Source organism: Epinephelus moara, chromosome 24, assembly GCF_006386435.1.
Source record: "Epinephelus moara isolate mb chromosome 24, YSFRI_EMoa_1.0, whole genome shotgun sequence".
NCBI lineage: Eukaryota > Metazoa > Chordata > Actinopteri > Perciformes > Serranidae > Epinephelus > Epinephelus moara.
The window spans coordinates 15,202,412-15,214,882 of record NC_065529.1 but is presented as its reverse complement, the minus strand read 5'-3'; the positions used below and the strand labels follow the sequence as shown (position 1 = coordinate 15,214,882).

General features: G+C 45.9%; 1 protein-coding gene across 3 annotated transcripts in view; it reads right to left on the bottom strand.

Annotated features, from left to right (window-relative positions):
* The window catches only part of rbms2a (RNA binding motif, single stranded interacting protein 2a), a 37,560-nt gene that overhangs the window by 7,107 nt on the left and 17,982 nt on the right, over positions 1 to 12,471 (bottom strand). For all 3 annotated transcript variants that reach the window (XM_050037880.1, XM_050037879.1, XM_050037881.1), the window contains exons 3-9: positions 6,243 to 6,301; positions 4,160 to 4,251; positions 1,142 to 1,299; positions 918 to 997; positions 681 to 790; positions 450 to 493; positions 153 to 246 (exon numbers count right to left, since the gene is read on the bottom strand). In XM_050037880.1, coding sequence (XP_049893837.1) covers positions 153 to 246; positions 450 to 493; positions 681 to 790; positions 918 to 997; positions 1,142 to 1,299; positions 4,160 to 4,251; positions 6,243 to 6,301 — 637 coding nt within the window. The remainder of the gene's footprint in view (positions 1 to 152; positions 247 to 449; positions 494 to 680; positions 791 to 917; positions 998 to 1,141; positions 1,300 to 4,159; positions 4,252 to 6,242; positions 6,302 to 12,471) is intronic.

The following is a 12,471-nucleotide window of genomic DNA, read 5'->3' as shown; positions in this document are numbered from 1 at the left end:
TTCAGTAGTGTGGGCTGTGGTCTTCCCTGAGTGTCTGCTTAACTAACATAATGTGGACATAGTAAGGACTGTCTGCACAGAAAGTCTTGGCATTAACATACATTTACTCCAAAAGTCAGTATTTGAATTATAAACACAGTGAGATGTCCCACCTGGTAGGATGAGACAGGAGAATGCATGTAAGGTGAGAGAGAAGTCTGGGCGATCATTCGGTTTGGAGCCAGACTGTAGGGTGAGGAGTAGAAGCTGCCAAAGAGAAAACACGAAAACATGTAAACAGCCACATTGTGTCACCAATTTGCAGTACAGTAAGTCTCCACCTACATTAATAGCATTTCTGTTTTCCTGTAGTGCCCAGCAGAGGGCAGCACTTTACTACAGTTTGAGTACAACTCCTATTTTCCTGGAGGGTTGGGACTGTTTTCAGTCAGTCTGTGCATACCACTCACCCATTTTGTAAGGCTGTGGGGTCATACGCAAGCGTCATTCCTCCCTGGAAAAACAATACACAGGATTCAGAAACAGTGAGGTCATGCACACACCGGTGCGGTCTGTGCTAAAACCGTCCAGCCAGCACAGAGTGAAAAATAATGCACTTGCTTGAATTTCCAACAGGAAATGTAACATCTGAACACAGGAAGTTGCCTTTAGGAATCACGAGTTAAAAGTGGCCATCTTACCGTATCTCCATCTCTAGCCCAGGGCCTTCCATTATGGAGGTACTTCCCCTGGTTCTGCCTCTTCTTCTGGCCTCCGTCTGCAAACTTACATAATAAGGGTTCTGTGGGCACTGTGAAAGCAACAGATCAAACAGGAGAGTGGATTCAATGGTCACGGTGGGGAACAAAAACACTGAGCTCTGGCACCAACAACAACAATATCAGGTTCACGTAATACAAAACAAACATTCCACGCACCAGGCACTCCCGGTGGAGTCTTGATGAATTTGCCATTGAAATGCTGAATTATGGCCTCGCACTTCTCCGTGGATTCCATTCTGAAAAACAGGCTCAAAGTCAAATTTAATCCTGCTTGTGGAGTGCTGTTTACGTTAGGATTGGGCAAAGACTAGCTTTTATTTACAGCACAAACTGCACTCAAATCACCAAACACCACCATGGAGTAGTATATTATGTCTGACCTGGCAAACCCCACGCCGCGGCTGGTCCCGTTAGCATCTCGGAGGATGCGTGTGGAAATGACCTGGCCAAAGGACTTGAGCATGCTCTCCAGCTCTTGCTCATCCATAGACACTGGCAGGTTGGAGATGTAGAGGTTGGTGGGGTCCTGCTCTTGTTGCTGTGCAGGAAATGAACATGCAAATCAGTTCACGTACTGATTTGTTTTTTTTGGATCCACACGATGAGATAGGATTCTTTATGTTTCATTACAGTACAAATGTATGTTGGTGCAGACACTTGAAAACCTAATGCATTTGCATTTGCAGATGGAAATTTCTTATCACAGTCAAAAATCTTTTTCACACTGCAGAAATTCCTGTGTAGGCAGCAGTGTGACCTGTCTTTCCATCAACACCTGCCGTTGCTCTTGGCACATTAAATACTTCATCATAAGCGTGCACCATGTCAAGCATAATTTTTTAATAGGACCCGATACGGATAAAATGTTTTTAAGCAATTAGTACCAATAAACTGAAAGCCTGAATAATTTGACCCATGTGGTGCATGTGTCATTTGCTCAACAGAGGCTGTCTGGTTTTTAAAAGTTGACACGTCGCACACATAAATATACTGACACATGCAAATATGAATTTGTCTGCAAAGATTAAGTCATGTATTTGGGAGGAATGTTGTCTAATTAAGAGATGTGGAGTGCTGCAAGCAAAGAGATTATTCAGGGACTCATTTTGCGGCACTAGCTTGAAAGTGAAACCTTGTGTGACTGCGAAGAAGCAGACGGGAAGCCAGGCATGAAGTTAAGGAGTTCAGAGAGCAACAGGAGCCTGGCAACCGGGAGAAAAGAGGCTGGGCTAAAATAAGGGGAAGGGAAAACAGAGAGTGAAGGAAGAGGATAGAGGAGAGGGAGGGTGGGAGAAATGCAAAGCTTAAAAGGCTGATATTTAGTGCAGCACGAGGGAACTGACACGATAGGAAGTAGTGGGAGTCTTGAGTAATTTGGGTAATGAAAGAGGAGGATGACAGAAAAGAGCAGAGAAAAAAGGAAAAGAGGATAAATGAGTGCCTGCTGATTAACAGGCTCTTCTCTTCCATCAAAATATCTTTTAGCGCTATCATTTTCCATTTTGTCCCCTCTTCCAGACGCTCACTGCTATCACATAGCTCTGCAAACTGCAGGTTTTCAAAGTGTCAGATGTAAGTCAAACAGCTATCTCAAATGAAGATTTACTGCCTTTATGAGTGGCCTCTACTCTCAGCCGTGAGCCACCTGGCGAAGAGATAACCTATTTTCTGTGATTGGCGTCATTTATGGGTGCGGCAATACGGCCGTTATGTAACACGGTGGCACACTGCAGGAGGTCATGGGCCAGATGAGATTACTGGAGTTCAAGCCCGCATCACAAAGGAAAAACTCCCTCCCTTTTCATCCTTTCATCTACCTCAGCTAGTACACACGCTATCCTATTTCACATCCAAGCAAATATTCATCCTGTTGTAGATATGAAAATGCTGCTGGACCCATCCCAGGCACATGTGAGTGGGGTTTGCTGAGTGCAATCTTTATTTTTTTTGTGCACCAGGCCCGAGGCGAGCCATGCCTGTTGAGGTGTGTCTCTGTGTATTTGCCTGTTTGTGTGTCGAGCAGCGTGCGCGAGCTGACGTCTGAGGTTGAATAGGGAGGTGCTGGGAAGTAAGAAGGGATCTATTTTTAACTCTGCCATGGTTCCCCTGCCCCTTGTGCACGCTGCTCCTCTGGGCCCACAGCCTTGGATCTAGGGTGGCCCGCTTGGGGACAGAGCATACTCTGAGGACGTGAGTGCAAGGTGTGGCTCCTTCTGTTTGTGAACAACACTCTGCAGCAGCCATGGTGAAGGTGCAAACAGGTGAAGATGCACTTGAGAGTTTGATATTAAAAATTTCAGACTACTGCTTGTTTTTCCTGACCTGAGGTAACCCAGTGACTCTGAAACAGCTGTGTATATTTAGGTTTTTATAGTGGTTATCAACACCTCTGACTAAGCACATGTTGTCTGGGTGAGGCGAGTCTTGGTGTCCGGTTGCAGTTGTCGGGTATTGAGATACACAGGATTGTGTGGCACTCTTACAGAGGAGGTGGAGAGAACTTAGACTCCGGGGTTTAGTTGCACTGGACTGGTTCAGGTCAGCTGGCAGCGTGGATCTGTTACAGTTTTCCGGGGCTGGGCTGAGGGAGACCCTGGTGTTACATTGCAGTGGGTCTGTTTGGGTGCAGGACACGGGAAGGGGGGCAGGGACGCTGAGGTGGAGTGTATTAAGTGCTGGTGTCAGCCCCAGGCCTGGGCCCAGACGATGGACAATGCCAGCCCATTGTGCCTGTCCCATTGACAGTGGGTGTAGTGGCACCCTCCCCTGGGTTCCCTCAATGGGGAGCCTGAGAGCCAGAGGGATCAGCTTAATGGACCGACAAGAGTTGCTTTGACTGCAGACACTTGGACAAAGAGCTCGGAACAAGTGCTACAACAGTAGCAGGTTAGCAACATACACAAGCACAGAGACGAGGGTGTGAAGGGAGAGGAGAGAGAAGGTGGCGAGGAGAGCGATGAAGAAAGAGGGGACAAAACAATGTTGAAAGGGAAGGATTAACAAAGCAAAGAGAGTGGTGAATTAACAAAAAGTGATGTCATTTTGCTTGTAACAAATCTGCATTAAGCCAGACTTAAAACTGTTGATTATTAGCACAGTTTCAGCCAACTAAGTAAAACAGAACACACGCCTCCCTATAAACCAGAGTTTATCTTGCACCCTTGCCAACAGGACACTCGCTGCCAATCAGGCCACTGCATGTTACCTTTCACATGATAGAGAGGATGAGTGTGTGCTTGTGGAGAAAAGGACTATGACTCTTAGTGGTCAAAGTTTTTCTTTGGAGATCAATACATGATAGAGAAGGGCCAGAGAGATTAACCCAGTGGTTACTGGTAAATCTGAGGGTAAAAGAAGTGCAGGCTGTATAACAGAGCTGATCAAGTATTAATTCTTACTTTGGCCATCTGAGCCTGGACCCCACTGGACTTCAGAGCTGTAACAGCTTTCTGTGCTGCTGCTGGACTGTCAAAGTCCACAAAGCCATATCCTGTAAAATAAACAAACACATATTAAATTTGCTGCAGTGTTATTTTGTTTGGAGTTGTGTATTTTCTTGTTGAGAGTTAGATAAGAAGAGCAATACCGCTCTCATATCTGTCTGTTAAATATGAAGCTAAATCCTGGAAACAGTTAGCTTAGCAAGGGGAAACAGCTGGCCTGACTGAGTCCAAATAAGGTGACAGTTAGCTTAGCTTATAAACACTAGAAGCAGTGGGAAACAACTAGCCTGACTGAGTCCAAAGGAGCGACTGTTAGCTTAGCCTAGAAAAAACACTGGAAACAGGGGACAACAGCTAGCCTGACTCTGTCAAAAGAAGGTGACAGTTACCCTAGCTTAGAAAAAGACAGCTGGTCAGCTCTGTCAAAATAAGGTGACAGCTTACCTCAGCACAAAGATTGAAAGCAGAGGGAAATGGCTAATGTTAGCCTGACTCTGTCTAAAGAAGACAACAGTTACCTTAGCTTAGCATAGCAACTGGAAGCATGGGGGAACAGCTAGTCTGACTCTGTCCAAAGAGGATGAAAGTTAGCTTATCTTAGCATAAAGATTGGAAGCAAGGGGAAATGGCTAGCCTAAATGAGTTGAAAGAAGGCAAAGCTTAGCGAAGTTAGCCTAACTTAGCATAAAGACTCAAGCAGGGGTAAACAGCTATGCTGTGTCTCAAATCGCGCACTTCTGTACATACACTTAATATTATGAGTGCATAAGTGCATTCACACTGAGAAGTATGGAAAAATGCAGTGCACTATGAGTACCCAGAATGTGCACTGTGGAACTATGGACACTTCTCTCCTCAATGGTCGCCATCTTGGCTATGTAGCAGAAGGGGAAGGACCACTTTTCAAACTGGAAATGGGGGCCAAGGACTGTGCGACCGTGAACGTCGCTGCATTGTACAAATACGTGTGTTTTTGCACTAAGCACCACTATACTGTTGTCGGGTATAATCCAGCAGTATGTTTATTGGGTTAATTAAGCAGTCTGTAATGATTTGGTACTGCGAACGCTAACGCGAATGCATAATGCTAGTCTGCTAACTAGCTAATTTGCGGTCGTCATTTCGGGGTCGTATGTTTCCAGGGTTCTATGTTTCCCGGGTTCTATGTTCCCCACTTAACCCTGCAAAAAAGCTTCTATGTTCCCCGCTTACATAAAAACAGTTCTATGTTTCCCGCATGGTTGAGCGGGCAACATAGAACCCGGGAAACATAAAACCTTTTTTGTGTAAGCGGGGAACATAGAACCTTTTTTGCAGGGTTAAGTGGGGAACATAGAACCCGGGAAACACAGAACCCTGGAAACATAGATACGCTCCCGTCATTTCCTGTGAGTGCGCAACAGCCGTGCTTGGTTTGAGACAACATACCCTGTCGAAATTTACGCACTACGCCAATTAGTACATAGTGCACATAGTATACTACATAAAAGTATACTAACGGAAACTTTGTGATTTGAGACATACCACTGGTCTGACTCTGTCCGAAGAGGATGACAGTTAGTTTAGCATAGCATAAAGACTTGAAGCAGGGGGAAACAGCTAGCTGGACTCTGTCCAAAGAAAGTGGCTGTTAGCTTAGCTTAGCATTAAAGCAGGAGGAAACAGCCAGCTTCCCGAAGAAGGCAACTGTTAGCTTAGCTTATCAAAAAGACTGGAAACAGCTAACCTGACTTCATTCACTGATTTTTTACAAATTTAACAAACACAATATCAGATGTTAATTTAGTAGCTTTAGAGGTGCTGGTAGGTGGATTCTCTTAAACTTTAGCTAATTCTTTCCCCCTATCCCCAGTTTTTAGGCAAAGTTAAGTTAACCAACTCCTGGATGTAGCTTCAAAGTTTGTATAAAAAACACCAATCTTCTCATCTAACTCTCAGCAATTAAGTGAGTATGTTGACATACTCCCTTTAAAAAACAAAAAACAAAAAAAAAACAGCCAAAACCAGTGGGATAAATTAAGACAACAGTTTAACTCACCTTTACATTTGTTGGTGGTTTTGTCCAAGATGGCCTTGGTCGACACAATCTTGCCATACCTGCAGGGACAAATAAGAATACAGAGAACAGGGTCAATAGCATATGAGGTTACTATAGGGCAACAAAAGGAATTTACTCCTACCTCTGCATACCAATCCTGACACACTTCCTGAGGCTGCGTGACTGACTACAGGTGTAAACATGAACACATACTCCTTCACGCAATCGTGTCTTTTCAATGTGCTCTTAAGTGTCACAGAAAACTCTGTCCGCCTCCACCGTTCTGACTTTGTCTGCCGGTGAAGGCTGTTGTACAGTAACTCTGTTCCCTTGGCGTTGCTTTCAACAGACAGGACAGGAGACAGCAACCCAGGGCCAAAAACAATTTGTTCCAGGCCTGTCTTTACCACACGCACATACACAAAGACTAACAAATACACAAACACACACCTCTCTACTAAATACAGCTCTGCTCTCGGGTATTTTTGGCTCAAACAAAGCCTAAGGTGTTGTCACTAGTGATGTCTGACTTGCAAATAGAAGTTTTGACTTCTAAGGGAACTTAATGTGTGCTTGATCCATTTATATACAAAAGACGTCAAATGGTGTATGAAACATAAGCTAGTGTCTTAACCTGTTATTTCAGTCCAGGTTGTCAATAGAAAAATATAACAAAAGCCAATCAGTAAAAGAGGAAGAATCAATTAATGCATTGATGCAGTATCATAAAATATTCATGCTACGAAAATCACCTTTAAAAGCCGTAAATGAGAAGTGTTATGTAAGAGACTAATGGAATGCAGTGTTATAAGACGGTGCATCAGCACTACAGTATAATAGACCTGCCCTTGTCTGGTGAATTTAGCCAGTGAGTTCCTCTGTTTGGGCGACATGGCGTCTGGGCGGAATGTACACTGTAACCCGATGCTTCACCCCTCCGTTTCGCCTTCCTTCCCACCACATCCCTCTCCCTCTCTCTGTTTTTCCACCCTCGCATCGCAGTGCACCGCTGGGTCCTACACTCCCGCCTAGTTTCAGTGGACATTTGCCCAGATGACTCAGATCTGACTGGACGGTCACGGCAGAGACTTGTGTCACGGCTGACACCAGAGTCCAAAGTATTTCTATGCTAAAATGTTACGGCCTTCTCTCCTCCAACATATATGTGGACAATTTTGATATCATCTACCACAACAGGCTGCAACTGGATGTGTGCATTCATCGCATTACCTTCAGGATAGATGCATTACAAAGGACACTTCTTCACTGCAGAGATTAATTATTCATCATCCACTGCTACATACCCAGATGACCTTTGCATAGGCTATGTTTATAGTTTCCCACTGCCATCTAACAGCTGCAAAGTGGTCATTAGGTACGAATATATACACAAGCTTGATATAATTTAACCCCTTCAAATCCAGCTGAAATTTTAGGTTTATTTTTTTTAAATCTCTGGACTTTTCTCAGCACAAATGTAGAGATTAAATTTACTGTTTACCACTGTTCAAAAACTGTAGATAACATAAATAGATCTGTGGTAACAAAGCAATGTAGTATTTACATGTGTGGGGCTTAAATGGACAAACCATTTAAGAATTTAAGAATTAAGAAGTTCTAGTTCTAGAAGAACTAGTATTAGGCATGAAAAAAGTTAAACTGACTTGCACAACTCCTCTAGTTTCATTTGCTAGTGGTGCATCTTTTTTTTACTGATATTAAGCCTTGGACCGCACTATTTTGGAAGACCTTGTACTGTACACACAGGCAGCCCTTTGATGAATTCTAAGTCATTTTCTCCCTTTTTGGATACACTATTCCTTTAAGACGTATTAGTTAATGCACTCTCATAAAAAAGGCTAAATATTAAAGAAATGCTATCACTGCCGATCTGAATATTTTTGGCTCATTATTATTAACATGTTTTCCTTATATCTTCAGCAGCCCAATAATCAAATTATCAATAGATGGTTTGAAATAAATTATCATGTCAAACCAAAGATAAAGGGAACATTTGACACCTTTTATGTGGATGTCCAATTAGCATTGTTGGTTAATGTAGTCAATTGAAGTGATACATTCTTCTCTGTGTGCTATATTGACTGTGAAAGTGAAGTTCACAGCTGCAAAACCTGTTGTTCCTCATGCATCCAGTGACGTCATTCGATGTGACACTGACGTACAAGCAATTTTAGCTTGAACTGAGGGCGTGCTCTACATGCTGCTCGAAAACAGAACTTGTCTTGTTCTCTTCACTTGTTTTGCAAACTAGCTATTTTTCCAACAGTGAAAATCCATCCATCCATCCATATACTGTAACCATACATACATACATAAATACATTTTCATCTGCTTATCCAGGGCCAGGTATGGGAACAGTTAAAATGGCATTCCAAAATATCAGTGCAGGAAATATTATGGAAGAGGAACTGACGTTGCAACTGCATTGGCCATGCAAGAGGATATGGCCAGCAGGGACCCTCCAGAACCTGAGCTGCAGAGAGCAAACACCGACTACTGGTGCCTTTGCTCAAATTGCCCTCTGATGGCAACGCAAACTGAACCATTCTGCTACGATGAATTTCAGCGTGTGCAGTTCTTCATAATATTCACTCGGTGTCTCGCTATGGGATGCAGCCTCCTGCAGCCCTGATAGAAGCATTTATCTCAATCTGCCAATCTTGATTGGCTGGTGAAAGGTGTTCATCCGCGCCGCACCCAGTAGTCCCACCTACTATATATAGTGTGCGCGGATAACGCTCCCTCAATTCAAAACCTCTTCTCACCTGAGAGCTTATCTCACGTCAGAGCTTTCACTGGCTTAACTGTTCACCAGGCGGATCTTTGCTAGCTTCCGTCGCCGGACGCTAGTGTCGTGCTCTGGCTTCTGCCTTGTCCGTTCACACCAGACCGGACCGGTAAGTATTTTTTCTTCCAGCCCCTCTGCGGCGGAATTCCTCTCAGTTCCCCACCACAGACGCTCGAGTCGGTCAAGCTAAGCTAGCATACCAGCTACTCCTCTCGACCCCACACTAGCACACCAGCTAGCCACGGCCCTTTTCTCCGTTAGCACTCCAGCTTGTCGGCGAGATGGCGACCGCTAAAGATCCTCACACCAGAGGAGATTTTCGGCTCTGTTGCTGCGGGAATAAAATCTCAGGGAAGGACGCCCACCCAGTGTACAGTACCTGCCTTGGGGTTGACCACGCCAGGTTAGCCCTCGAGATTCCCGGGTCCTGTGGACACTGCAAAGTGTTTACAGTCAAGAGCCTCAGACGCAGGCTAGCCTGCCAAGTTAGCCTCGTGGGCTTCTCCCCACCGCTGACCAAGGCGAGCAGCTCCAAGCTCCCCCGTTTCCCGAGGAAGACGTGCTGGAGATTAGCATCACGGCGGATGAAGATGACACCTCGTTCCTCATATCAGACGAGGAGGAGGAAGACGACATCTTCGTGACTCCATTCCTGGCTGAAAAGCCGAAGCTGCCCACTACCAACAGGGAGGAAAGCGGGGTGAGCTCTCCAGCTCCCTCCCTCCATGTGGACCTGCTCGACATGTGTAAACGTGCGGCAGAGAAGCTGGACAGCTTCTCCCTATCTTCCCCGAGTTGCTGGCCGAGCTGTCCAAAACTTGGAGTAACTGCCCGTACAGCAACAGGAGCCCCATCCTGGGCGCAGCATCCCTCGACTGCGGGGCGATGGAAGCCCAGGGCCTCCTCTCGATACCTCCGGTGGAAGCCCCCGTAGCTGCACATCTCCGCCCGGGCAGCACGAGCCAGCTATCTGCAGCCTCCTCCAGGCATCCAATGCTGCCAACCAAGCCCGAGCGGTTCCAGTCTGCACTGACCGAGAGGGCGTTCAAGGCAGCCGCGCTCTCGGCCAGAGCTCTCAGCGCTCTCTTCATCCTCACTGCCTACGAGGCAGAGCTGTTTGGGGCGTCCGCTGACGAGCAGGACCCTGACACTGACCACCCCCGACTGCCACGGCCTCGGTCCCCCAGGCGAGGAAGAAAAAGAGAGCGGCCTGACAGCCGTCCTCTCTCCGGGTGGAGCATCCTGCTGTTCCCCGTTATGCAGGCCCACCGTTTTGGCTTGTTCGTGTGCGTCCCACGCCGCCGCTGCCCACTCCAGAGCTGGTCCGCAAGAGGAGAGACATCGCCTCGGAGGTGTGCGCTGTTGCGCCCCCAAGCCACATGTCCACAAGCACACACATACACACATGTTCCCAAAACTGTGAAAATAAAATGAAATCTGTCACAGCCAGGCCACGAGCCGAGGGTGCAGATAACAAAAAAAAAAGCTATAGGCTATAGCTTCGGCATATACGAGCAGGGGTCTGCAGCTGCCGGCGGGTTTGCATGCGCACTCTACCCGCGGGATGGCCACATCCTGGGCTTTATTTAGGGGAGTGTCTGTTCAGGACATTTATTCAGCAGCGAGTTGGTCCTCGCCTCTGACTTTTGTTCGGTTCTATATGCTGGACGTGTCAGGGCCATGCGTGGCTAGCGCGGTCCTGGAGTCCTAACTGGAACCCAGGGACCCTCTCCACTGGCTGGTACTTGTTCGATAAGCTGTCTGGCAATACGGGAGCTACCACATCCCATAGTGAGACACCTAGTGAATATTATGAAGAAGAACGTTTGGTTATCTAACATAACGTGAATATTATGAAGAAGAACGTTTGGTTATCTAACATAACCGCAGTTCTTAGAATAATATGAGCAGACCCTTCTTGCTGGGCGATGAGAAGAGGTTTGCTTATTGAATTAAGGGAGTGTTATCCGCGCACACTATATATAGTAGGTGGGACTACTGGGTGCGGCGCGGATGAACACCTTTCACCGGCCAATCAAGATTGGCGGATTGAGATAAATACTTCTATCAGGGCTGCAGGAGGCTACATCCCATAGTGAGACACCTCGCTCATATTATTCTAAGAACTGCAGTTATGTTAGATAAACAAACGTTTTTATTGAAGGCCAACCCCAAGAGAGGCCATTTGTGCGCTACTATGCATGAACATTTTACGCCTCACTTGGGCAGAGGTGTGCTGGAGACCTTCTTTAAGATCCCAAAGATAAACTGAAAGAGACAACCAAGGCCAGCAGGGCACATGACTACTGAGTGACTATTTTTGTCACCTAACGCTATGATTTGGACAGCAAAGTAATAGCTACAAGCCAGGCGAGGGTGGTGATACCAGCTTGTGTGCAATGCATTCTGGTACATGTAGGCACTGTTGGCACTCAGTTTTCTGTCAGTAAAGCACGCATTGAGTAATTTATTACTTCTGACTACATTAACCATCAAAACTGACTGGAAATCCGCATATAACATGACATATGTTCCCTTTAATGACATAAATGTATATCAAACAAATGTTTGGCCCACAGTCATACACGCTGGCTCAGACTTTCCCGACTACCGTACCTTCAGACAGAAAAACATTTAAGTCCTGTTGATCTCTTTGAGTTTAATTAGAAGTGTGACAAAGACAAACAAAAGCTGCGTTTCATGTTTTCCCCAACACACATGCCAGGAGAGTTCAAAGGTCTACAGGCAGTGACTGTGTGACCCTCCACAGCAGAACGGCAGCCCACCACACTGTGCAGGCCACAGGGACTTAAAAGATAGCTCTGACCCATATACGGCTGTCTGACATTCTTTCCCAGCAGGCCATGCTACTCTTTTCCCACTCATTTAAGTTTCCCCTTCAGAGGTAGACCTCCCACCCACCCCTAAAGCCTCTGTCCTCTCTCATCTTCTCTGACAACCTCACAATGACTTCTCTGTCAGTCCCGTGCTTTTACTCTCTGCTCTCTGTGTTTCACATACCAACCGCAGATTTCTGATTTTATTTGCCTGCTCCAACTTTGACAACGTGTGTGTGTGTGTGTGTATGTGTGTGTGTGTGTGTGTGTGTGTGTGTGTGCACTCAAATATTAACATGATTATGGGATACAAGCCGTGCAAATTTGCACTAAGGCTTCCTGATGTAGGGTCGGAGTGGTTAAACTGGAGAATGGCATGCAAATATTACTGAGGGAGGGGCTGTGGTGTTAGTATTATCAACTCAGGTTTTATTAGCTATAGCCAGTGCTTGTTTATGGAGGTGTGTTGTGACTGCGAAGGACCTGAGGAGATGACGGACGCATTAAGGTTTACACATTGCTTCTGTGACATACAGCATAGCTCTGACCTGCAGCAGTCAAAACCAGTTTGGTTGCTTTATTG